Source organism: Acromyrmex echinatior, chromosome 16 (genome assembly GCF_024713525.1).
Source record: "Acromyrmex echinatior isolate Ae372 chromosome 16, ASM2471352v2, whole genome shotgun sequence".
NCBI lineage: Eukaryota > Metazoa > Arthropoda > Insecta > Hymenoptera > Formicidae > Acromyrmex > Acromyrmex echinatior.
Genome location: NC_141867.1, coordinates 8,105,479 through 8,132,992, shown reverse-complemented (window position 1 = coordinate 8,132,992; position 27,514 = coordinate 8,105,479). Strand labels below are relative to the sequence as shown.

At 36.6% G+C, this 27,514-nt stretch overlaps 3 protein-coding genes across 13 annotated transcripts; 2 read left to right on the top strand and 1 right to left on the bottom strand.

Moving 5' to 3' along the window:
• Nucleotides 1-72: 72 nt before the first annotated feature.
• Nucleotides 73-3,883, bottom strand: Fntb (Farnesyl transferase beta subunit). Of its 3 annotated transcripts, XM_087414607.1 has the most exons (8): nucleotides 3,027-3,241; nucleotides 2,606-2,901; nucleotides 2,247-2,354; nucleotides 1,849-1,974; nucleotides 1,398-1,636; nucleotides 981-1,281; nucleotides 676-920; nucleotides 73-566 (listed from the first exon to the last, which is right to left on the bottom strand). In XM_087414607.1, exons 3-8 carry the CDS (start codon nucleotides 2,349-2,351, stop codon nucleotides 374-376), a joined length of 1,209 nt encoding a protein of 402 aa, XP_087270733.1. In that variant the 5' UTR covers nucleotides 2,352-2,354; nucleotides 2,606-2,901; nucleotides 3,027-3,241; the 3' UTR covers nucleotides 73-373. The 3 variants fall into 3 exon arrangements, with proteins under 3 accessions (XP_087270733.1, XP_087270734.1, XP_087270732.1); XM_087414608.1 differs by lacking the exons at nucleotides 2,606-2,901; nucleotides 3,027-3,241 and adding an exon at nucleotides 3,748-3,883; XM_087414606.1 differs by having other exon boundaries at nucleotides 2,606-3,241.
• LOC105143938 (Protein unc-84-like protein A) lies at nucleotides 406-12,661 on the top strand. Of its 7 annotated transcripts, none has more exons than XM_087414592.1 (14): nucleotides 406-504; nucleotides 4,222-4,419; nucleotides 4,508-4,867; nucleotides 6,160-6,400; nucleotides 6,490-6,638; nucleotides 6,719-6,969; nucleotides 7,149-7,334; nucleotides 9,528-9,751; nucleotides 9,823-9,897; nucleotides 10,288-10,561; nucleotides 10,640-10,768; nucleotides 10,845-11,131; nucleotides 11,201-11,293; nucleotides 11,447-12,661. In XM_087414592.1, exons 2-14 carry the CDS (start codon nucleotides 4,226-4,228, stop codon nucleotides 11,558-11,560), a joined length of 2,577 nt encoding a protein of 858 aa, XP_087270718.1. In that variant the 5' UTR covers nucleotides 406-504; nucleotides 4,222-4,225; the 3' UTR covers nucleotides 11,561-12,661. The 7 variants fall into 7 exon arrangements, with proteins under 7 accessions (XP_087270718.1, XP_011050843.1, XP_011050842.1 ...); XM_011052541.2 differs by lacking the exon at nucleotides 406-504 and adding an exon at nucleotides 3,310-3,450; XM_011052540.2 differs by lacking the exon at nucleotides 406-504 and adding an exon at nucleotides 3,449-3,559.
• Nucleotides 12,662-13,642: 981 nt separating this feature from the next.
• Tnpo (transportin 1) lies at nucleotides 13,643-27,165 on the top strand. 3 transcript variants are annotated; one of them, XM_011052543.2, is made up of 15 exons: nucleotides 13,643-13,828; nucleotides 14,595-14,670; nucleotides 14,786-14,965; nucleotides 15,053-15,401; nucleotides 15,516-15,717; nucleotides 15,794-16,205; nucleotides 16,313-16,624; nucleotides 16,707-16,944; nucleotides 17,661-17,950; nucleotides 18,030-18,128; nucleotides 18,197-18,292; nucleotides 19,691-19,766; nucleotides 21,063-21,237; nucleotides 21,308-21,434; nucleotides 21,553-27,165. In XM_011052543.2, the coding sequence occupies exons 1-14, from the start codon at nucleotides 13,724-13,726 to the stop codon at nucleotides 21,413-21,415; spliced, it is 2,718 nt and encodes a 905-aa protein (XP_011050845.1). In that variant the 5' UTR covers nucleotides 13,643-13,723; the 3' UTR covers nucleotides 21,416-21,434; nucleotides 21,553-27,165. The 3 variants fall into 3 exon arrangements, with proteins under 3 accessions (XP_011050845.1, XP_011050847.1, XP_011050846.1); XM_011052545.2 differs by having other exon boundaries at nucleotides 21,550-27,165; XM_011052544.2 differs by lacking the exons at nucleotides 19,691-19,766; nucleotides 21,308-21,434; nucleotides 21,553-27,165 and having other exon boundaries at nucleotides 21,063-21,236.
• Nucleotides 27,166-27,514: the final 349 nt, after the last annotated feature.

Sequence of the window (27,514 nt, the reverse complement as noted above, 5' to 3'; positions counted from 1 at the left end):
TATCGGAGGTCATATGATTGTTAATTAAAAAAATTTCAAACAACGATAACATATCATAAGGATGTAAATAAATTATTATTATTTTCTTCATAAACTTTATTAACATAAGATAAAACTAAGATAGGGAAAATGCGACCTTTTAATTTTCAATATCCAATAATGTGCATCAAGATCGATTAACGTGGTTTTTATAAAGTTCTCTTTTTTTTATATATCACAAGTATGGATTCTCATATACAAACAACTTTTTACGCGCGCATCATTGGTCAGTTTGAGATAAACTTCATCTTTTTTTAAGATATTTTTTCTTATCTTCTCTTTTTAGGAAAAACATACAAACATGATTAGATATATTTTAAATAACTAAGACGAATCAATCGGCTGGTATCGGTAAAGTAGGAAAATACTCCTGCGCCTTTTTCGCGGCGGAGTATTCCACGTTGTAAACGGGATGGATCACTTCTACCTTATTCGTGAGCCTTCTTCCGATAATCGATTTTATTGGTGAGTTTTGCGCAATCGATAATCCACTAAGAACATAACATGTGTGGTATATGTCACGATTTCTAAGAAAAGAAGAGAAAAAAGTTATCACGTGATTAACGCGATTAAAATTACTCGTCAGTGAAATTACATTTATAGTAATTACAGATGCGAAAGAGTGTGAACACATACTTTCCCGGTTTATCCAGAAGACCGCCATGCGGATTCTGACAGCAAGTTAATATATACTCTTGTAAGGCCTCTTGGTTGAACAGCCAATGGTCGGAATTGTTAAACCCCTTTACCTGCGTTGACAAAATAGCGGCGATCAATGGGAACGTCCCACCTTGCCAGAAAGAATAGCACCCGTCTACCAATTTGTTCGTACGTCCTTGGAAACCGCCTTCCAAACGCATCTGCTTATTTACAATCCACCTCTGTGGAATGGTAAGGATGTGAACGTGAAGATCTTACTGTAATCATAAAGAGGAACTTACCAACAACTTCGGTAAATGACAAAGCTCCGTTTTTCCGAGCATTACGAGAGCTGCCAAAGCGCAATATGCATATCCACCGTGAGCCTCCATTCCCGGACAACCGCCGAAACCACCCTCCCATGTTTGACATTTGGCTATCCATTCGGCGGTACCCTTGAACATATCCGGCGTGTACACGTTTGTCAACTTGGCGGCAGCAAGAGCACAATATGCCCCACGTATGTCTACCTCGCCGTTTTCATGCATACAGAAAGAACCATCCTCTCCGCGCAAGGACGCTAGGAACCGTTTCAAGTTCTTTCTGAAATTATAATTTTAATTTTTAAGCAAAAAAGTCTATCTAAATTTTAAAAATATGCAAAATGTTTTTAAAACAAAATAGCATTATTATGAAAAAAATTATGTTGAATTATTTACCTATCTATCACATCGTATGCTTCTTGTGTACCAATAGTGCATAATGCGTTCACTGCTGCATATGTAGATGCTAAATGTGGATATTGTCCTGGGCCTCCGCCGAAACCACCTGTCGATGATTGACATTTGGCCAGAAAGCCAGCTATCTGGGAACACTCCTCACTTTCCAATCGTTCTCCTAATATCGCAAGTGAATGCAATATCCAGAAGCATAGCCATGGTCTACTGGAGTCCAAACACTATAGGGTATTGTTACAAATATTCAGTTAAATAATACTCAGTACAAATACTCAGTAAAATACTTAGTACAAATACTAAGTTTCTTGTTACAAGCAGAACGATATTTTTCCTCAATTATCTCCAAAATAATGGCTGCGTTAAAGAATTTTACAATAGTTGCAAAGCAGCCAATATTACACATATGCTGTTTGATATTAAAAGTAGTGGATACCTCGTAAGTGTCATTTAAATTAGTGATTGCTTTCTTCAAGAACTGAATGTGTTTGGGCCTAAGTAAAACAGGATCCCCTTCTCTGCATGATCGGTAAAACTTGAGCACAATCTCCTCGACACGAGCCTAAAAAGATATACAGTGGAAAGAGGTTGTACAAATTTTAAATTAAAATAAAACACAATAGTAATTTGTGATTCCCCAAGAATAAGTCAAATAAAAATACCTATATGAGCCTCTGCAGCTGTTTGTGCATAAATTGTACAATTACAGCTTACAAGTATTTTATAAATTTTAAAACTATGGCACAGAATAGCAGTATTCAACGAGTAATGAATAAAAATAAAATAACATAAACGTAGGTAATGAGTTTGCTTCACTTTGGTGAAGAAAGCTACCTGTTCGTTTGTCGTTGCGGTTTTATATCCTTCATCCTGCCGCTGCTTTAATATTTCCTCATAACTCCTTCGTCCTGTCTTCAATCCCAACTCCAAGTCCGACATAATCTGTCAATCATGAACAATGTCAATGATTTGACATGGCCTGTTAATAAAGAAGTAATCTACTTCGCAAAACAAAACGTCTCGATAGTCCAGGTGTACAATTTATTTTGTAATTTTATCATAAAATATCCAAAAGAGAAAGAGATTCTTTAGAGGTTAAGAAATCTTCCTTTCTTCCTGTCTCTTTTTGCAACTACCCAGCTTAGAAAATTATATATTATACATTTTTACATGACATACCCTATTATACTCACATTTAAATTTATATATATTAGGTGTTATTGTATATACAATGTTAACTGGTATTACAGTTACACTCATAACCTATTTATTTTATTAACACGATGGCACCGAATGACACCTGTGTACGAAACGGACGGCTCTCTGCATAGCGTAGTGCAATACTTATGCGGCTTTCAAAAGTCAAATTGCACCTTCAAGGCGTAGTTAATTATCAAGACTACAATAATACAGAAATCATACGTCTCCCTGTATTTTATCCTACGCGATTCTTACAAAGCGGATTCCTTCCTTCGCCGAAGAACATTTACTGAAATAAAGAGACGATCAATTTATTCCTCTCTTTTTTTAGATCATTGTTCTACTCGCGTTGTAGAGGAAAAAAATATGGTTCCATTCAATATAAACGTTCAATTCATTCGTGATCAGGATTACCAGGAATTGCGTTGTAGGCACAATCGAATGGAAATTCCTGAATTTTTTTAAATATGAAGGTCTTCCTGTTCTTTCATTATTTCCTGTCTATCCGTATCGCCGCTTTGCATTTTTTTTATCATTGTTTTTCCTTTTTTTTTTACAAGTGTTTCAACACCGGTATACATTTACATGCATTCTGTAGTTTCTACACATTACGCGCGATTCTCGCTTAGTCCAGTTTAGTCATGTTTACGGATCAATAAAGATCTACGTGGATCTACGTAACTACGATTTAAATTTAGGCTAGGAAGCAGAAAGCGACGCGCGTCTTCCGCTCCGCGATCAGTCGGCGTAGATTAGCGGTAAAATCGAGGAAAGAAAAGAACGTCGGACGAAAATGACGATGTCGTGCTCCCTCTCTCCTGTCAGTAAACAGAATTAAGTAAGTATGAATCATCAGGCAAAATGCGCACGCACTTGGCGTTTTCTACGCGTTAACAGAACGATTTGCGTACTCCCACGCGTACAGTGGGGCTAGTGGGGTTAGCGGGGTACGTTAAATTTTTTTTTCTTTCTTTCCTTCTTTTTCTTATGTGAAACGCGTCCGCGGTCTTCGCGCGTCGCGCGTGTTGCGCAACGCGAGGTACATCTCGTCGTCATCGTTGCGCGTCCCGACTCCCGTTAGCGTCGCCGCGCGCGCGACAACGGTGAGTTTTCTATAAATAGCGGTGTCACGTACAATTCACCGTGGTGGGCCAACCCGCCGGAGCGGGCCAGTCCTCGACGTTGATGGGAGATTTGTAGGACGCTCCGTCGGTTCCTTCCTCCGAGAGAGTCGAGTTGCCGCGCGGATTGCAACTCGCAACGTGACTGAGCGGTCTCGAGCGACGTGATTCTCGTCAATTCTCGTGGCCCGCGAAGTCGACGGCACCACCGCGTGTTCATCCGCGAAGCTCTCGACGAGGAGTGCGCGGCGAGGAGAGGGTAGAAACCGGGATTTAGTAAAAAGGATCGCGGTCGTGTCCTTCGGGGAGAGGTGCTATTTTTAGGCGATATATGTTCGGGCATATGTTCCCCCCAACGGCCCCTGTGATTCTTTCCTAAAAGCGAGCGATAACCTTTGATCGTCCGTACTGTTTGTCGGAAGGTCGTAGTATTAGTTATTAAGAGAAACGATTTTCATTACGACCCAGTGTTCTTGTTTGTTCCATAGAAGAATGGAGAACGAGCAGCATCACTATGAGCTTCGCAGCAGAAGCAGATCACGTTCCCATACACCTATGGTTCCAAATCGTTCGCAGCAAGACCCAGAGGTGACAGAGCGTCATTATGATCTTAGAAATTGGAGCCGGGAGAGATCTCACACGCCTGGAGAAGTAACCAGTAGTAGAAGATCTGGCTCTAGATCATTGTAAGTAATCAACCTAAACATAAAAGTATTTGCTGTTAATGATTATAGACAAGTTATACTTTCATCATTTGTATTTATATGACTATAGAACTGGCAGCGTAAAGACGCATGAAAAGAACATGGAAACCATAGAAGAGAATAAGGAGGGATCTGTCACAGAAAGTCTAACGGATAATCAAAGCACAAAGTCCGAAGGTTCTGTCGTCACCATAAAAAAGGCAGAACGCCGGTCGGAACGTCAAAGAGCCAAAAGGCAAATATTTGTCAATGGTCAAAGTGAAAGTAAGGAGGATGCATCTGATAAGAAAGCAGAACGAAGACACAGAAGTGTTACACCACGCAGAGTATTTACCAGTGACTACTCTTCAGAAGAAGGAGAAAGGGAAGATCCTCCAAGTAGGCCAGGATCCGCCTATGAGATTTACAAGCAGGCTGGTGAATGGTGGAAGTACGAATATTTTAAGTTTGCAATTTTATAAGTACAATTTTAATTATCAGAGAAGTGTTTCTTCTTTACATAATACATAAAATTTCCAAATTATGTGGATCTAAAAATTTCTGCAAAAAGAGTTTTTGCCTGATGGAACTTAATTCCAGATTGAATTATGCCATTTTTTTTCACTACGATTTTAAGAGCAAACGCATCCGATCCGTAATTAGGTTCCGTCAGGCAAAACTTTTGTGGAGATTTGAAATCCTAATCATTTTTGCGGAAATTTTATGTATCATGAGGCCTAACGTAAAAAGAAAAAGAAGAAGAAGAAGAAAAAGAAAAAGAAGTGTTTCTTCTTTATATAATACATAAAATTTCCACAAAAATGATATGGATCTCAAATTCCACAAATAGATATGGATTTCAAATTTTGAAATCACGGGATAGTTTTTGTTAATACAAATCCATTGCGAAAACCAAAAATCACTCGTGACATCAAAATTGAAATCCACATCTTTTTGCGGAAATTTGAGATCCACATCATTTTTATTATGTAAAGAAGAAACACTTCTTCTTATGTTAAGACCTCTGACCTATGTTACATCTCTTTCATATGCTTGTGATGCACACACTGCTTATTCAATTGCCACAAGCATATGAGACGTACGGTTTTAATGCCGGTTCCGAACAGCGAATTTTTCGAGAGGTGTTTCTGTAGGCAAAGATGATCTCAGGAGATTGCCGGCCTTTTGCGAGAGGAAACACGAGAGCATAAATTTTTGGTTCCTATTGGAATCGAACCCGAGATCTCTGGCATGATAGATCAGTGCGCTGTCTATCATGTCACACTAGCGCTCTTCTATTTTAAGTTTTATTCTGTATATACTGTACGTTTCCTGTTTTTAACGACAACTTTTGAATTAAATGATTAATCACGTTCAGCACACAACTTATGGGGCGGATCCGTGAGCGCTCACTGCTATTAGACGATCTAGAAGAATACATCAATAACAGCAAGCGCTCATGGATCCACTCCGTAACAGTTGAGTTCGCTGAATACGATCATTGTGCCAATAACGAATTCTTCTTCCTGTGACTTACGTTTGTTTGATTCAATGTTATTTATTTTGAAGATATATTCCTTCCGTTGGAGAAACAAACATTTATAAATAATAGCATGTCTTAATTACCATTAGTCATAGGGTGTAGGTCAAGTTACTGGTGCTAATAAATAGTATTGGAATTAAATGAACAATTTGCATGTGTACTATTTGTGCGAAAAATCAAATTATTCGTGAATGTTTTAGCGTTTTTCCAAAGACAGATTATACGTATTCGCCAACGTCTCAGTGTCGTTACGAGATCGCCCCAGGTATATTAGCTATGCCCAATATGTCGAGACGGCCTATACATGTAAACAACAACGGAAGTACCATATCTCAAACAAGTCATCGAAATTTAAGTCAAGCTTCGCGAGGAACGACAGAAAGCGGAATTAGCGATATGGACACGGTTGATTTGAAAGAGACCACCTCTCTAATTCATTCGGTATGTATTTGTTATCTTGAACTATTGTTCTCTTATTTTTCTTGATGTATCATGATATTGCGTTTTAAAACTATACGTAAATTTTGCAGTTCGGGGATAATTGCGACATGTCACGTGCGGGTATGTCGAATTCTACTGCAAAAACGACTTTGTACAAGAAGACACACGTAAAACAATACACAAGTCACAAAGAAATAATTTATTCGGATCCAAGATGTTCCTCAAATTTTCGGTCAAGGTATTTTTTATTTTTTCTCATTTATTAAAATAAAACTTTTATTGAAATAAAATTAAATTAATGCAATCTTATTTCAACAGCTACTTATCGTGGGCGAATACTCCAATTGGAAAGTATGATGCATCATCTCATGCTGATTCTGATACCGATTTGGATGATACTTACGTAAAATCATCGGTCAAAACTAATCAAAGTTGGAGGGTCGTGCAATGGTTCACATATTTTATAACTTTTATTGTCACCTGCTTCAGGAAAACTGTCGAATTCTTCAAGTTTAAAACGAATGGGAAAAGACAGTATTATGTTTCACAAGCTTATCGCTCATCCAATGGTATTAATGATATTCAAAAAACATTATCTTTTATAAAAAAATTATAAATACAGTAAAAAATAATATTTAATAAAATTATATAAAAATATATAATTGAATGTAATACAATAATTATCTTTTATGTTATGTAGCGTATTAAATATGTCTGTTAACTAAGTTTCTTACTTTGCTGTTTCTAGAATCCAAATGGAGCTCGTTGTGGCAAACTTTGGATCGTTATACGCACAATATGTACTTTTTCTTTGTCAGAATGCTTGTACTCGATGCTTGGCTGTTGAGTCGATTTACTGGCATTAGGAAGTGGTTACAAGAGAAAAGCCCAAGGATTCTATGGATCACACTTTTACCGTTACTTCTTTTGTTTGGTGAGTTTCTTCATTTTGTTGAAGGAATATAAAAGAAAATCAGAGACATCACTGAATCAGAGACATCACTGAATTCCATTTTTATTAATCGACATGAAATCTAAACCGATCCAAACACAGTCAGACCAATGTCTTTCGTGGGACCTGAAAGACGCATAAACCTATCCTGGCTTTCGTATTTTTTTTGTTTCAGGGGCTTACATCGCGCAGAGGCATTATTTCACTTTTGCGGACTCTCTGCGCAATGTCCAATATGGTGTCATTGAGACGACTTATCACATCTTTAACAATATAAGCAACTTAATGTCTTTTACCTTTGAATCGTTTATAAAATACCTTGCAGATCTTAAAAATTATTTCATGCACTTCTTACCGAGTGTGAACGTGTCTTTGCCTGAAATGCCTCCTATTGGGTGGAATATAAAGTGGTGATTAATTGAAAAGTTTTCAAGATAATCCTAAATATAATAATTTAATCCAAATGGATGAAAGTGGTATAAATATCCGTATTTTTTTACAAAATTATATATGATGAAAGCAAAATTTTATTATACTGCAATTTTGCAATTGATAGTATATTTTTTCTTAAAAAGATATTCTTAAAAATTTTCATATAATATTTTTAGAATATGAATACCTCTTTCATCCATTTATTCCTCAAATTAATAATTGTATGTGATTTAACATTGTTTTTATTTTTTTATTCTATGATAAAATCAGTATACATCACCATTATTTGTTGCCACATTACTACAAAATTTTGATAATGCTATAATAGAATGTCTACTTAATAATTCTCCTAATTGTTTACTATTTTGACATATTTAATACTTTTGCGTATATATTTATCATATAATATATTGTATAATATTATTTCAAAAATTCTATAGCCAGTATTCCTAATCTGTTCTTATTCAAGATCATCTTAAGTAATGTCTTAAGATGTTAATATGATTCTCTGGCCGATATTCATAGTCGATTCTTATATTTGAGACTGTCTTAAGATGTCATAAGTCAATTAAAAGGTTGCATTAGCATTTTAAGACATGACTTAAGACGATTTTAAAATAAGAACGGACTATGAATATCTCTGATTGATTTGTGACATCTTAAGACTGAACTTTAAAACGGTCTTGAATAAGAATCGACTATGAATACCTTATGATTTACTTATTTAAATCATATAATGAAATATTCTTTACACGATATATGCATATATTGTCTATCAATACTTTGCTTATTGTTTGATTATTAACAGATTAATACTTTATTGTGTGAAGATATATAGATATTTATCGATATATTTTACGCACAATTATATATATATTGTGTGTGTGATCTATATATTTTACATATTATATATTGTGTTATAATATATGTCAAGAACTAACTGGTCATGTACTGTGTTATATTTTATGAACTAACTGGTCATATTACTTTTAGTCATTTTTCTGTTACACATTATATATATTTTATTAAATATTTTATATTTTACAATATTTAATCTTATAGATATTATTATAAAATACATAATATATAATTTAACCGAATTATTAAATGAAATAACATTTTTTTCAGTTAACCACCACACATGTATTGGTTTCATTTTTACACGCTTCAAAGATATAACAATATTTTGATGTAACAGTTACTGTCGTTAGATAATATCTGTATTGTAAAAACACGTTCATACTTAATAAAATATTTTTCATGTATATGATATTAGTAGTCTTTTGAATACAGTCCATTAGAGTGATATAGCGTCATAGTGTCACAATTGAGCATTTAACGAACCTAATCTAAAAATCAAAAAATAAAAATTTTATTGTGGGAGAAGGATGGGGGAGGATTACTCTACTGTGGGCGTTAAAAAGTCGGAGTGTGTTGTGCTTGAAATACTTGGAATCGTGATCGCGATCGGTATCATCTGAACGGTGAGTTTCTTCGTCTATCCTTCTCTCAGTTACCATATTGTATAATAGTTCCATTTTGAACAATTGCATCATTGTAATCGTTCTGTGCCATTAAAATTTAAGATGTATTTGAGATCTCTGTGATTGTAAATTTAATAATTGGACAGATTTGTGGCACTAACTTTCTATTGGAACGCTGTAACAAGTTCAATAAAGTAACAGGAGAAGGAGATTGCAATAATCGCATTTGAAATGTTTATGAATATGAAATTTGTTTCAGGTGGTTGGTGTATAGTACAATGTTTGTCGCTTCTCTCTGACGTTAAAACTGTGACTGAAACAGCAATAGAAAAATCATTAAATAATGTACAATGGGAAGATCATCAAAATAAAATTATTGAAAAAATATTGACTGACAATGAAATAATTAAAGAAAATTTAGTTAACAAAGCTGATTTGGTCAACAGGATAGAAATGCTTGAGAATAGACAGACACATCAAATGGTATAAATATACAATTTTTTGCAGTTATATATATTTTGTGTTTCATGACCTACTTATATATCATTTTGTAGGATTATCTTATTAATATTACTCGGACTGTAGAAGATCGTAAACAAAGCGATGCCGATTTCCGGAAGGAGTATGATGTAAGTCTATGAATTTCTATTATTATTTCTTCGTACGTTAGGTCTCTGGCCTGTGTTACACCTCTCTCATATGCTTGTGATGTGAACGCTGATTATTCAATTGCCACAAGTATATGGGAGTTACCTACCTAAACCGACAGTAAATCTACAGTTTTAATTAACAAATTCGATTTCGAATGGCGAATTTTTCAAGAGGTGTTTCTATGGGCAAGGATACTCTCGTAAAGTTGTCCGTCTTTTCCGAGAGGAGACACGAGCGTAAACATTTTGATTCCTACCAGAATTGAAGGACCTCTGGCATGGTAGATCAATCTGCTATGTTACGCTCGCGCTCATATATTATTAAGAATAATTACGAAGATCTCTCTTCTACAGTAGTTATCTTTCCAGGATAAAATTATTAATGTGGAAAATAAGTTGGGTGTCAGCGAATTAAAAAATATAGCATACAGCGAACTTAAAGTTATTAAAGATGAATTTGAAGAATTACGCAAACTGTACTCAGAATTAAAATCTTGTTGTAACGCTAATGCAGAATCCATCATAAATCAGGACATAGAAAAGCACGTAGAAAAAATTTTACTTAGCTACTTTCCTTCCGGTATTTTGAAAGAAGATCTCGGGCAAAATTTGCAGAATTTACTTGCATCTCATAACAGAGAAGGTTTGAAGATATATTTAAAATATATTTGAATGTCATGTATTAATTAATATCGAGAATATATTACGAATATTTTTATAGCTCAAAAAGTTCTTGATAATGCAAATGTTCATACTTCGGACGAGCATATACGCAAGATAGTAAAGGAAGTTTTGCGAATTTATGATGCTGATAAAACGGGTCAAGTAGATTATGCTTTGGAAACGGCAGGTATTGTATCGTGCCAATAAATCATTAATAACTGATGAATAGAATATTATAATAAAGAGCTTTATTCACCGTACAGGCGGTCAGATTATTAGCACGCGATGCACTCAGCGATATGACATAAAGTCGAGAGCCTTCAGTTTATTCGGTTTCACATTATATTATGAAAGCAATAATCCGCGGACAGTAATACAGGGAAATCCGATACAACCTGGCGTTTGTTGGGCCTTCCAAGATTTTCCCGGATACCTCCTGATACAATTGCGAAGTTTTATTTATGTAACTGGTTTCACTCTGGAGCATGTGTCCAAATTGATTTTACCAAATGAAAACATGTCGAGTGCGCCCAGAAAATTCAACGTCTGGGTATGTGAACTATTTAATTTCTTTCGTTTATTAAACATAATATTTTTTTAAATATTCTTGTTGCTGTAGGGATTATTGAATGAGAATGATCTTGAGCCAGTGATGTTCGGGGAGTACGAATTCACGTACTCCGATGAAAGTTTGCAATATTTTCCAGTTCAGGTAAATTTATTTTTAATATTTTCTTTAATAAATTTACTTTTCTTTTAACACATATAAGTTGCCTTATTTGTGTTTTATTTCTATACATGTTTTTATTTTATTGATTAGATTTATTAGAACTAAGCACAGTAATCTTTAATTTTTTTTACGCAGAATACAGAAGTCAATAAACCATACGAATACATAGAATTGAGGATACACAGCAATCACGGACAACTAGACTACACGTGTTTATACAGATTCCGCGTTCACGGAAGACTAGCTTAGGAATTGATCGCGCCAAGGTTCCTTTTCACAAGACATTCGTAAAATCGTTCAAGCAGTAGCAAGAACGAGCCACAATCTTCTCCAATACGTGCCTTCGATTACCGTTAACGATAAACGTAAAAATTGGCGCGATTTGTCGTAGCACCTGTAACTATAATTGTTAATAGAGCGATTATTTAACGCTTTTGTAATAGATTTTCAATGAAACGATCTCGAAACACTTCATACATACGCGCCGATATTTAATACACACGAAACGGAAACCGTTTCCGTCACCATTTAAACGCGTTGAACGCTGTATATACATTTAATAATTTATAATGATTAAGAAGATTGCACGATTGATCGGGTCAAGCAGGAAAACTCATGGGTGTCGGCCCGATAGTGTTCCACAGTTACGCCTATATATAAATATCTTCACTATATGGCCTTGCTGTAGTAGTTACCCGAGTAATGTACTCTGAAAGAAAAAGAAGCAATTTCATATATACATATATATCTCTTTAACAACGTGAGAGATCGATCAAAAATTAGGAGTTAAAAAGAATGGACAGAAGTAACTAAGGAAAGCTCAGAGGTTCCCTTCAAAAAGAGAGAGTTTGCCTGTGTATGCGTCATGTAAATAACAGATTTGGTAGCATCACGTGCAAGACTGACACTTCAAAAGTTACCCCAAAGCTGAGTGTGAGTCATAATATTCGCAATAACGCGACAGTACAAATTGTAAGGGATAGTAAGAGCAATTATTTCTAATTAAGTTAATTACTAAGTTTTAAGTGTGCAACATCATGAGTGGTCTTTGCCGTCTTTATAAGGATTTAGCGATTAAAACGCGGCAGTTAACACACATTGTGGTATACATAGATATTTATAAGATATTCAAGTAAGTTCTCAATTCTTTTCTTTCTTTCTTTCTTTTTTTTTATATCAAGATTGCGATGCACACCATTTTTGCTTCGTAATTATTTAATGTCGTTGGCGATGGGTCGATCCTTGCCAATACCGAAAATGCGATTACCATCGCATTTTTTTTTTTTTACCATCTTTCCGTGCGCACTATCTTTAAATAAAATTTCCAAATAAAAATTGCGTTTCACTCGACACGATTCAGTTTTATTCATCCGAGAGCCGATTGCGAACACAGAGTAGTTCAATTAACTCACCAAGCAATACTTTTGGTATTCAACAACCGTGAATAGAACTAACTTTTGTAGTTCAATATGTAGAAATAGAGATTAAAAGATGACTTGCCTAGTTGAACATTTTGCAATAAACAATTCTACTGAGCTAATCATTGATTAAGTTAATTAATGATTGATTTAATCAAATACAAGATGTAGTTCAGCATAATTTTTATTTTAGTGTAGATATAAAATAATTGTTATTTAATAAAATAAAAAAAAAAGGAAAAAAAAGGATTAGATCGGAAACAATTATAACATTAAATTATACAATGAGTAATTCAACCGGTCGAGTTAATTGCTGATTAAATCAGTTGGAATTAAAGTTATTGAGAATTCAATCGTCATTCCGATATGAGATCATGTCTGTTGTTGATTTTCAACGAGGTACGTTTCCACGCGAACGTATAAGGACTTGCATCGATCGCGGAACGTCCACTATCGCGCAAGGCGCGTTTTCCCGCGTCGACTCGCGCGACACCGGAAATCTGGACCGGTTGAGACTCCAATTTCAAAATCTTTTCGTCTTGAGACGTTGTCCAGCGTTTTTGTGATCGACGTTCCCACGCGGGGTGCCACGAGGAACCCCCGGGGGGGCACCCTTCAGTGGGCTTAACCGCAGCAAAGAATCTAGTTTCGCGAACCGGTTTCATTGGGTTTTCCCGAAGGAGACACGCGAGAAAAAGGGCCGATAAATGGTCGGTTATGAAACGGAAACACAAGTCTCTCCCTTCCCGCCACGGCACAGGCGACATAGACCCACATAGGCCACGGAGGAAGAAGGGCGTGGCGCCCCCTTGCGCGATCACGGTCCTGGCCGAGCTCAGCAGTGAGCAGTTTGCAGAGGGGGTTGGCTGACCGGCGGGGGGCGGGAAGGGAGGAAGGGGGCGGGAGAGAAAGAGAGCGCTGTAGGAAGCTTCCGTTTATCTGCGAGGTCAGAGAAGGCAGGCTGCGCGTTACAGTGGTGCTGTTGAAAAACACGATGAAAATGGCGTGGCAACCACAGGAGGAAGGACTCAGGCAAATTCTGACGCTGCTCAAGGAGTCGCAGAGCCCGGACACGGCGACTCAACGGGCCGTACAACAAGTATCCTTTCGTTTGACGTTCAAGAACGACGATCCTCGTGTCGTGTGGTGTGGTGTATCGTCGCTCTCGCCCATACGTGGCCCCCGCGGAGTAAAGCGCGAGTGGAAAAAAAAATAAAGGGACGCGACGGCGCGCGTAGCCGCGCCGCTTGCTCGTCCGTCCCGTCGTCGCGTACCGCGTTCGTTTTCCCGGCGTGGCAGTGGCAGTTTCGGAGCCCGTGCGGAAACGGTCCGGTGAATTAATTACGCGCGAACGCCAATCTCCATGTCGAGATCGCTCAGGAGAAAGACAGCGCGGACGCGCGCGCGCGCGCGCGCTCGTTCGTTTCTCTTTCTCTCTCGCTCCCGTTCGCTCGCTCGCGATAGCGTCGCGAACTTGCAACGATCGTTCGCTCGTTCCTCGATGTTCCTCGAGCGTTCGATCTCGTCATCGTCCGGGAGTCGTCAAGAGTCGCTGCGCCGCGCCGCGCTGCTCGGAATCGAGCGTGCCGGACGCGTCTCGAGCGCAAAGATGAAAATATGCTGACCGTGCATGCCTCGGCCGTGTTAAACGACACGGAGCTGAGCGGGGATTACGGCTCGTTCGCACGCTCGCGCGCGCGGGGGGACTTGTTTTCCCAGCGGCTCCTCTGATCGATAGTTTTCGCGGGAGTCCTTCTCTTGCCGGGCATACCGCGTAAACGAACCGCCCGCGCCTATAGATTGCAGCCGTATCTTGTTAAGTAGTTTCTTATTACATTTTCCTTAACTAGAATTCTTTTGAGTAGAAATTGGAAGAATTGAATAAATTCCCGGATTTCAACAACTATCTGATTTTTGTTCTAACAAAATTAACATCAGAAGGTATGTAAATTAAATGTGACTCTCTAATTGGGCTGTCCTGAAATCTTTCACTTGTAATTCTACATCAAAATCTTTGTAGTATTAAATAGGAACTAATAATCTTCTTTCTATTCAGATGAACCTACTAGGTCTCTGAGTGGACTGATATTGAAAAACAATGTAAAGACGTACTTCCATAAATTTTTACCAGAGGTCATAAATTTCATAAAGCAAGAATGTCTGTCAGCTGTCGGAGATCCATCACCGCTGATTCGTGCGACCGTCGGTATTTTGATCACTACTGTCGCATCAAGAGGTATATCATCGTTCATTACATTCCAAAAAATGTGTCAAAGATATACTTGTATTATATTTTTTTAACGGTTGAAATTTCCACGAGTAGGTGAATTAACAACTTGGCCGGAATTATTGCCAGCGTTGTGTCAAATGTTGGACTCGCAAGATTACAACGTTTGCGAGGGTGCGTTTGGCGCTCTCCAGAAGATTTGCGAGGATTCGGCAGAGATATTAGATTCAGATGCTCTAAATCGACCCTTGAACATTCTGATTCCAAAGTTCCTTCAGTTCTTTAGACATTCAAGTCCCAAGATCAGATCCCACGCGATAGCATGTGTCAATCAGTTTATTATTCAACGCACGCAAGCACTTATGATACATATAGACAGCTTTTTGGAGAATCTCTTCCATTTAGCTTCGGACGATGATTCTGAGGTCCGAAAAAATGTATGCAGGTAATTAATAGTATATTGCAGAGGAAGTAATCTGTTTATCTTTTTTTTTTTTACTGTTATCGCTAACAGGAAGGCCGAATTCCTATATTTTTTATTTTTCGTGTTCTTGCGTAGGGCACTGGTAATGCTGCTCGAGGTACGAATGGACAGATTAATACCACATATGCACAATATAATAGAATATATGCTAATGAGAACTCAGGATGTTGACGAGGGAGTGGCACTGGAGGCTTGTGAGTTTTGGTTGTCGCTAGCGGAACAACCAATTTGCAAAGAGGCACTTGCACCACACCTGACACGATTAGTACCTATCTTGGTAAGTTGTCTTCTAAATTTATAGCCAAGTATCATTCTTCCGTCTTTTATTTGACTCTTAACATTTTTTATCACAGGTGAAAGGTATGAAATATTCGGAAATTGACATAATCCTTCTCAAAGGAGATGTGGAGGAGGATGAAATGATTCCAGACAGGGAAGAAGACATCCGACCACGTTTTCACAAATCTAAGACGCATCACTCGCATCACGCTAATGGTATGGGCAAACAGCCCATCGTCGATGAGAACGGAATAAACGGCGGATGCGACGATGAAGATATAGATGTTGAGGATGGTTGCGATGATGATTCAACTCTGAGCGATTGGAACTTGAGGAAGTGTTCTGCCGCTGCGTTAGATATGTTGGCTAATGTTTTTAGGGAAGAGCTTCTACCGGTTTTGGTACCTATCTTGAAGGAGACTCTTTTCCATCAGTCTTGGGAAATCAAAGAATCCGGTATCTTGGCACTGGGAGCTATCGCTGAAGGTGCGCGCACATTTTTCTCTTTAAAGTATATTATAAATTAATATAAATAAATTAAGACTAAATTAATAATCTAATCAAACCGAGTAAAATTTGATTCATATTTGCAGGTTGTATGAGCGGCATGATTCCACATTTGTCGGAGCTCATCCCTTATTTGATCGGTTGTCTGAGTGACAAGAAGGCTCTTGTACGTGCCATAACTTGCTGGACATTGAGCCGTTACGCGCACTGGGTTTGTGCACAACCTCACGAGACGCATTTGAAACCTCTGATGACGGAACTGCTCAAAAGAGTGCTTGATAGTAACAAACGTGTTCAAGAGGCGGCATGTTCTGCCTTTGCTACTTTGGAGGAAGAAGCGTGTACCGAATTGGTTCCTTATCTTGGATTTATTCTCGAAACGCTCGTTTTCGCATTCAGTAAGTAAAACTCCAAACAGTTAATTTGTCTCGTTCTAGTCTGGAAGATACATCTCTGATTAATACGACTGTTTATTCATAGGTAAATATCAGCATAAGAATCTTTTAATTCTATACGACGCCATCGGTACTCTCGCTGATTCTGTGGGTCATCATCTAAACAGACCAGATTACATCAATCTTTTGATGCCGCCTCTTATTAATAAGTGGAACGTATTGAAGGATGAAGATAAAGATCTGTTCCCATTGCTGGAATGCCTTTCTTCAGTAGCGACCGCATTGCGCTCAGGTTTCTTACCGTATTGTGAACCTGTGTACAGGTATGTACATACGTGAACATAATTTTTTACCAAATTAAAGTCTTTATGTCCATGATGCTAGAAATTATGTAAGATCTCGGAGAAAGAATTAACAAATCACATTTTAACAATTCGATCACATGACCAATGTGATTGGTCGATTCCTTCTTCATTCGATATCTTTGATTGATTTCTAACATCGTAGATATAGATATGTAGATGTGTATGTTACAAACCTAACTCTTAATGACAATAATACCTTAATTCTGTATTTATCTGTTTCTTGCCTATTTCAATCAGTGTATTTCTATTGGTACACAATAAATTAAATTAAATGTCCGTTATATTGTTGTGCATTTTTTATACAGGATGTTTGAAAAATAATGATAAATCTTTTGCATATTTTGCCAATTTTCGGCAATTTTTAGCAATTAATATCTTGTTAATTATTGCAAAAATTGCAAAACGAGGACTTTTCTTCTCAGTTTAGTCCATTCTGCTCCTATGCGAAAGATTTATTATTATTTTCCAAACACTCTGTATATAAAACCTGCGCAACAACAATTAACGATATCGTTACTGTCATTAAGAGTTTTAGGGACCTAAATCTGTTTTGTATATTGACCAATCTATAATAATAATAATAATAATATAATAATAATAATATTCCAATCTATTATAAATTATTTCAGTGTGATATAGTAAATTCATACGATAAAATATTCTTTCGTTTGCAGGCGATGCGTATCACTTGTGGAGCAAACGCTGAATCAACATATAGCAAGCACGCAAAGTCCGGAGCAATTTGAGGCACCCGATAAAGACTTTATGATAGTTGCATTAGACCTTCTCAGCGGATTAGCGGAAGGACTGGACGGTCATATGGAACGTCTAGTATTAAACAGCAACGTTATGCAGCTGTTATATCAGTGTATGCAGGATAGCATGCCTGAAGTCAGACAGAGTAGCTTCGCTTTATTAGGAGATCTTACAAAAGCTTGCTTCCAACATGTGCTCCCCTGTATACGTGAGTATTTATTAGATACTATATAATAAATCTATCAGATATATATGTATATGTTAATGAATTTCATCTTGACATGCAGCGGAATTTATGCCAATACTTGGACAAAACTTACATCCGCAATTCATATCAGTATGTAACAACGCGACATGGGCGATCGGTGAAATTTCGATAAAACTTGGTAAATATCAAAAACGATATTTTTTGGGGGAATAAATAAAGTTTACTTATTTTGTTTGTCCTTCACAGGTCCTGACACAAGCGCGTACATCCCACTAATTTTGGCACAGCTCATTGAAATCATTAATCGACCAGACACGCCAAAAACACTGTTAGAAAATACGGGTGAGTCACTAGATCGATCTTTACGGATATCCAGTTCTTTCTTAGAACGATACCGTATATGATATACCGAGCATTACTTTGAAACGAATAGAAAGCAATGTGTAGTGTGAAAGTCGAGCCGACATAACAGAATCTGTCGATTCGTATATATACATACATGCATACATCGCTATCTTTCCCGTGTGTCGATTTAAGATATTTTTACAACTACACTCCGTCTCGACTGTGCTGCTCTTTGTGCACATTAGGAAACTTTTCATTCGCAGAGATTAGCTTTACGACATAATAACTGTTATGCATAATCATAGATCGAAAGTACTTCCGATCTTTGTTTAATGAAAGGTCTCCCAGTAATTTTTAGAGTATTGTTTTTCACGCTAGATCAAATATTTGGTGGCATCCCGGCTCTCTAGGTGCATAAATACGTATATTTCTTTTTCTCCTTTTTTTTTAAGTAATTTTTTGAGCAACCACTTTGAACCACACAAATCAGTGACTTGGCGTGGTTATACATGAATCGCGACTGCACGTTTTATTATCGACAGGTTTAAGTAATTAGTATTTGTATATTGAAACCTTGATTTAGTGGTGTGCGACTGCCTGTAGGCTTGAACGTATATACATATATGGCTGTATTGCCACAAAAAACATGTTGTAATTCTATATATATATACATATATATATATAAACTGCAATGTGTGTATATATATATATATATACTATATGCTTGCATATATTTTTAAACCCCAGATATTGTTTTGATTGAATTGTTTGAATTGGCCTTTAAAAAATCATAATGCAAATTTGGTTATTCCTTTTTATTGTTCTCTTATTTATATATTGACATATATTTCTTATACATATACAGTAGAAAGAGAGAATGAGGGAGAGAAAGAGAGAGAGAGAGATCATTTGGAGGGTACGTTCCATTTAACATTTACAACGCTCGCAAGCAAAATTTCATTTTTCTTGTTTATCAAATATTAAAGAAGGATGAAATGATGCACGCGAATTTTACATTCGTTAAGTGGAATGCACATCCTTGGACATCCCGTCCGGTATTATACAAAATCACACGGGCTCGCACGCTGCTATCTAATTTTGTTTATTGTTTCAGCAGCTACAATAGCACGGTATTGCCTATGTTTCATTGTCGGTATCTCATATGTTTCACCTGTGTTCTCACTGTCTTCGATTAATTGTTAATGTCACTTGATTCTTAATTAACTAAATTATTAATTGAGAATTATTAATTGGAACTTACAAGCGGAGCATATATAATTCTTCTTCGCCTGAGTTAATCGTTGGTTCTCTATCAGTTTGTCTTATTGTTTGTGTTTCCGGTCACTTCACTACACTTCACTTGTCTACTTACCGAAACTGAAAATGAAACTGTAGCCATAACGATCGGTCGCCTAGGTTATGTGTGTCCCCACGACGTCGCCCCCATGTTACAGCAGTTTGTTCGACAGTGGTGTGTAAATTTCTTTATTATATTATTATTCTATTAATTATATTATCTTCTATTTTTATTAGCACTCTTTATTATTATACATTATTACATTCCCGATTCCTGAGTAATTGCATCAGGGGCTGCTAAGAACTCTTGCGCAAGAACACAATGGTGAGCCACACTGCAAAATGATTGTTTACTCTCTCTCTCTCGCGTTATAACGAGAGCAGAGATCCCCGCCGAGTCGGTTGAGATGCTAATATAAATGAAAACACTACCATCCTGCAGTTGCCAGCATGAACTTGCTCAATGGTTTTTTGCAGTATTCGCAATAACATTTTATATTTGAATTCGTTACATGATATAATTCTCTAATCTTTATTTTGCCACCATGCAAGTTTGTTACGAGCTCTCCTGTTTATCCGAGTATCAAAATCAGGATAGGTTTACATTTGTCACTCTTATTTGTCGCCGCCGCGTTCTCCCGCGTCAAGTCTTTTGCCACATTTTACTCGGAGGATCGTGGATACCTTACATCTAGTTTTTTTTTCTCGCTCGATTATAAAAATTTGATTCTGCATGCTGGTAATTTGGCATCTCGATCTCTGTCAAATTGTTCTAATTATACAATGTGCCGTGCTGTAAATGTCAAATGTAAACCCAGCCTTAATGAGACAGTAAGTGAAATATGACGCCAGTCATACATATCCCAATATAGTTGTATGATATATAGCATAAAAAGTTGTTTTAGGCTAGCATCGTAAATTACAAGTTAGAGATCGATCTTTGCAATAATTAGTATATTTGCAATTTTTATCTATCTATCTATTAATACCAGTGCTGATTTAATTACAACTTTGAAAAAATTATATATAAATTTTGTATACATTATTCACAATCTAATAATGATAATTTCTTGAGCCATGAAGTAAGAGTGCTAATTATCGCATTGGACTGGCCTCACAGTAAGCCAATCGTTTCGTATTCCGTCGAATGCAATTTGAAAAAAAAATATCTATGTGTGAATTGTGGGAATGAAAGTAAATGGCTAGTTGTTCAATTTTTGCCAGAGCCATATTGTTAAATATACATATGTATCTTTCTATGTAAATGTATTATGATGTAAAGAAAAATATTTCGATCATTTGGGATAAAGTTAATGATAACGTTAACGTTTTTTGTAAGTCTTCGAGTAAAACGTGATAATTTTAAAATAAATGCTGTAAAGTGCCGCGTGTTTTATTGATCGAAGTATTTTCCCCTTAAAGGAAGTTGAACAATATCTAATGAGATTGTCGATTATTAATTTATTAATAGGTGCACTTCTTTGCGAAGCATAAGAGATAATGAAGAGAAGGATTCTGCCTTCAGAGGCATGTGTCAAATGATTACTGTCAATCCAGCTGGTGTTGTTCCGGATTTCATCTTCTTTTGTGACGCCGTGGCGTCGTGGTCTGCGCCGAAAGAGGATTTAAAGGAGATGTTCCAGAAGGTAAAACAATAGCTAGTCAATTGATGAACTCAATATTTTCTCGATCTTATGATTCTTATCTTGTGTTTAGATATTGTTTACTTTCAAAAATCAAGTAGGTGAGGAGAATTGGAAACGATTCTCCGATCAATTTCCGCCGCAGCTGAGTGAGCGGTTACATAACATGTACGGCGTTTGAACAACTCCGCCTAAAAGCGGTAAGTTAAACGATTTTCTTAAAGATATTATATTTTGTCTACATAATTGTTTGCTAAAAATATCCAGTAAATCAGATCTAGGATTAATCTTTTACAACTTCGTATTTGTTTCCAGAAGGCCGCTTAATACAGCAGGCCGAACGGGGTTGGGCGGGAAATAAGGGGCGTTTGGGACGGGTGGGTGAAACCACGGCCTCTTCTCATCAACATCGTTGTCGTTACCGTATCATCGTGGTATGTTACAATCGTACTTTTGGGTAAAACGATTAAAGGTATGCCGTGTCTTTTAAGCTTTGGCAGCCAATATGGGTGACAAAGAAGGGGAACAAAGAAAAAAATGTTAACGAGTCGAAGCTAGAAGGCAAGAACGACAAGAGATAAGCATTGGCCGAAAAAGTAAAAGCGTGGGTGGGCGGGGATGGGACTTATTTCGGGGCGGGAGGGAGGAATTTTGTGGGGATCACCGACTAGACATTTTGAAAGGTGGAACGAGGTATCGCGTAACAACAATCTGGTTTAATACCTCGGATATACCGACGTACACGCTCTGTACGCTCCATTAGCGTTTCTATTAGCGCTACCGCGATAACACTGAACATGAAAGTGTTATTTCATTCTCGCGTATGTCAAAACGTGACAAATGCTGGCGCCAATGGCCAACTCTGCCCCAGCTCTTTAATATAATTAGATTATATATTATATATTATTATTGAGCAAACCAACTCGCAAGAACAGTTGGAATGTAAGAATTTTTAGCATAGATCTCACGTTATAGAGATCGCGCGAATACTGTGATCGAAAATTTGTACGTTAGATATTGATCCTTTCTTCTTTTTTCCCTCTATTCCTTTTTTCCTGAGAGAGAGAGAGAGAGAGAACGAGCGAAAGAAAGAGCGCGCACGCGGAAGCGAGAGATTATTCGAATGTGTTTATAGAATTTTAGAGACAAGGTAGAACTACTTATTTGATAATAAATATGATACAAGATAGAGTACGTTATTAGAAATTTCATAGTGTACAGAGGGTTTTTCGAGAATATATATTGTATTTTTATACGTTGAGAAGAAAACAAACATACACATGAAGTTGATAAACGCAGAAAGTGCCATTCCGTCGTTTCGAACCAAAATTTTTCTGCTTATTTTATTCTCTCCCTTGCTGATTGTGATATTAGGTTATACGCGACAATTTTTGTCATCATGTGTAAAACATATTTCAAATGTATGCGTGCATATACATATATATATATACATATGTATAGTATGCATTCTTTTATATGTATACGTACGTATATCAACGATGATACGATGTTTTAACTTACAGACTATTTTGTGATTTTTTTTTTTTTTTTGTTAAACATATTAAATTAGTATCACATTAGTATTAGTGTAAATATAGATAAATACATTTTAGAATGGACGTTTTTGTTAATCATTATAATAGATTATTTTCAAATCTTTGCTGATCTATCGAAGTCTCTCGAGTTGTTTAAAATCATCAATCAAAAAAATTTTTTAAAAGGAAAACTATTTACAGATGCGATTCACAGAGCAAGCGAATCTATGACGTGAAATCTATGGCAATGTTAATTTTATTAGCGCGATATAATGATCTCGATAATTCATTTGGATGAAGAAATCTTGCGTTTAAATCGTTTTTCAAAAGAAAAAACAAAAAAAGAGAGAGAAGGAAGAGAGCAGACTGTCATTCCAGTCCCACTTGCTTGGGCCAGTTAAAACAAGTAAGCAAGTTCTTTTATCTAAAGTGATGTGCGTTTTTATCTCGGTTGTTACTTAAAAAAAAAAGAGAAAAATTCTATAATTCATTTATGACAAAAAATGTATTATTGACAATTGAGTATATGTACACATCTCTTAAACATGAGCGAGATTTTTCAACAATGCGGTATTTCTCAATAGTTTTAAGATATGAAAGAAAGAACTATGTTTTAATTTAATTTTTCACCTTCTCGCACACGCATCGAGACCAAATGAGAGAGGAGAAAGGTGAACGGAAGAAACGGCACAACTTGGGGGAAAAAAAAAGAAAATACTGACCATCGTTAAGTCGCTATTGTCAATCAAACTTTGAAGTCTATCAATAAAAGATTAAACGACTGGCAGGAACCGAACTAGCGCAGGCGAGACGGATATTTTCAAAAAGAAGGATCACATTAAAACTTCATTCTTTATAGTTGTAAGATGAGGAAAGAAGGAAGTAGATGTTCTTCGAAAATCGAAGAATTGAAAAATCAACATGTTGTCGAGTACGACGCAACGATGAAGGTAAATTCCTTCATCGTCGCTCGTCGAATAAGGATAATTCTGCATCGTTCTGTCGCATTTTTACGGCATAAGCGACAGATTGCGTCGTGCAAGCCTCTTTCCTTTTCATGAGAGGAAAGGGAATCGCACGCAACGGACAGACAAATTTTCCGTGACCGCTCCTTGACTCGATCCACACTCGTTCGTCAACTTGGCAATATAGGTATTGCATATGTATATTGTCATAATTTTATCCCAAAACTTTGGCCCCTCTCCTTACCCTGCCTGCGCAATTTTTGTGATATTACTGTTTTTTATAATTACTTAAGAGCTTGGAAAGAGAGAGAGAAAATGTTAACAGAATCCGGGCCACATGCCGCTCGACGTGGGGTTTAAACGAAAATTCACCAGCCACGTGTTTTTAATCCTTTTCTTACCGCGTATACATGTATATGTACGTATGTGTAAATAATGCATATAAAAATCGACGTTGTTATCATGTCACTTCTCGCCGAGTTACATTTAAGAATTCAATAGTGGCTAACGAGACGATTTTTTACACACAAGTTACATTGTTCACTCCTCGATAGTTCCTAAGCTAGAACGGCCGATTTCGGTGATAAAAGATAAATGTCCGCTACCGCCCATCACGAATCCGCTGAAATTTCGCATTGCAATAGAATCTAGAGTATATTATCTAGAGTATATACGCGTGTCCTCCTGTGGTTGTAAATACATTGTCTCCTTTTCAACTTGGTATAGTTTCGAATACACTCGCGGCTGATACATTCATATCGATACGTTCCCATCTCCCGTCGAGAGATCATGTGGCTCGCGGTTACATATTAACGCTCGAAAAGCTCCCACAGTCACGATAAGAAGTAATAAATTTATAAACGATTATAAAGTAACAGTGAGACGTCTATTTATACATAATTATTATATTAAATATTACAATAGAGGACTGAAAAAAAGTGATTAATGCCGATTGATATCTGAAATTTCCAATCTTTTCTATCGTCAGTGAACAAAATTGAGTGCAAAGATGTATGTGTGGGATACATATAGTAACAGGGTGATCGCAGGCAAAGAAAACGGTAGGGGAAAAAAGCAAAAAAAAAAGGAAGAATCTATGAGTAAATTAGAACAAAGAGTAATAAGCGATATGAATCGAAACTCGATAAACTCACAAGTAAATATATTGTTGTATCTTTATTGTTGTTGTTGCATGAGACTAGCTTAATAGACTGAGCCATACACATGGTTAAATAACTATTAACATAATTCTTAATACTATAATTATTGTAATTAATATATATATCTATATATACGGTGTGTATTATATTTAATCGTAATGAATCCTCGTGTGGGCAGCGTTCGGAGCGGAGATTCCCGTCCTTTGGGACTACCAATCATTACTCCTAACAATCATTACACCGTAGCTGTTTCGGTCTTAGATGGTCGTAATGCTTTTTATTAAGTAGCCAAGGTATCTTCGATATATTTAGGATGTATATTAGTATACTTAAGTATGCTCAGACACGTGTGTCCGTGGACAACCTCCTCATAAAACATAATAATCGGGGTACAGACACCGAGCAATGCGGGATTATTAATATGACTTAGACTTAGACTTTGCAATCATTATTATCGCACTTGGTATTGTGAAAGAAATTCTATATTATAGATGTGTATAGTTATATACATATTCGCTCATTTCGATCGAGAAACATGAGATGAATTGAAATGAGATTTCTACGGAAACAAAAAATCTTTCCAACAGAGATTCTCGATATCAAATGTCGATCGACATCAAAGATCGCATCTTTCCTTTCTCAAAGGACCGGGACTCTGTATGGGGCTGTTCCTAGTACCTGATTATCCTATCCTTGCGGCCACGGAAAGGACGGTTCTGCCAAAATGCAGGTCTATCTGCCGTAGTTTGCTTTTACTTTGCTGTTTTCTCTCGCAAGCGCCAGCGAATTCCTCTGTCCAGTGTCTATCACTCGATAATAGATTATACATACACAGTGTTCTTTTTTATTGTTGCATATTACCTTGACTGCCTAGTACTTAAGGATAATCTCTCCTAGTGCTCAGTAGTAACGTCGCATGTAAGTTCGCACGGAAAAGAACACGAGACTACATTTTTCTGCTTTCCTACACAGTGATACATTTACGCCTGTCAAGGTGCAACGAAAGGGTGCTGCCCATCTCGGAAGAGCGATGAAAACAATTTCGTACATGTACTTTATATAACTTAAAAACATAAAGTGTATGTGACGGATTAGCTGCGAATAAGATGTATCAGAATGGTTTTTGATTCTTCTTGAAAAACGAAATTGTATTCGAAATTGTAATTTTAATTAGTTTCTTTCCAAACAATTAAAATTACAAATCATACACGAAAATTCTGTGACTTAAAATTAAATGACCAAATAATTTTTGTTACAAAAGAAATTGAACGAAAGTATAACAATTCTTGGAAAAAAAAGAAGATATTTTTAAAACTTAACTGGAAATATCTTATGCGCAATTAAATCGAACATCATATTCGTTTTAAATCGACATGGCAATCGCACTGTAAATTCATCTAAAGGTGAATGTACACACTCGATAATTGTATTTTATAGCCTCGGCAATTTTTCATCTAATTACGAATCATTTTTCTCTTCGAGCGCGAACTCGTAGTCGAGCCGGACGACTTTACACTTTATAAAGCGTCACATAAGCGCGTGCAAGTATTTAATTCGAGTATCGTGAATCTATTTACTCGGACGATAAATCATTGACGAAGAGCAAAGGTTGTAGAAGTAAGGTTCAATCGCTTGTTATAACGTGTTTACGCGAACACTTTAATGCTTCCTGCCGCCAAGCTTCTTCCGTTAATTGTCCGAGTCGCAGTTGCGACACAATATACGTATGCACGCGTTTAAATCATAGTTCATATCCGGAATTGAAACCGGTAGAACTTCGCTGACTTTAGATTTCCATGCTATAGATACGCGAAACTGATCTCCGTGGATGTAATGACAATGATGTAAGTCAATTTTTTGAAAATACTTAATGTAAAGTCTCTCTCTCTCTAGTTAATTTAGGATTGTAAGTAATTATGTATAGTAATATTGCAAATCGTAGTAATATTAGTAAGGATATTGTAATATTAGTGAAGTAAACTAGATTGTTATAGAGTGAAAGTTATGTTTCTGCAAAGAAACAATCTAAAACTATATATTACGCCCGATTGTAATTGCGAAAGGAAATTGTATCGAAATTTTTTTTGTTACTTTTAACAACTTATGTTGAGCTTGTGTCAAGTTTGTGTCTATAGCATCAAACATTAAGAACATTGAAATTATACCGGCTTCAATTCTCGCTCCATATTGCGCTCGTTGTCTTGGTTCTCTGTGACGGTTCTACGTGATCATTTCATTCGAAATAAATCTTGACGAAGTACCGAGCACCAAGTTTTTGCAAGTCTTCTTATGATAAAGATCTATCCTAGATTTATTTCGATGTCGGTTATATTATATATGTATCTTTGTGACAATTTCTTTCTTTTAAACTGATAACACTTACGTTATTCATCTGGAATTATTTTGTAATTATTCTCTGTCATTTTTTATTCGAGTACACACTGTTTTTCCATTAGTCATACGACAGTTATATATAATTTCTTCACAGAATTCTCACCTATGATGCGAGCGACATGATTTTGCAAACGTAAACGAGGTAAGAACTAATAATCATTTATATTAAATAGTAATTGAAATTGTTTAACGAGTTTGCCATTATCTTTCAAAATCAATTGTGAAA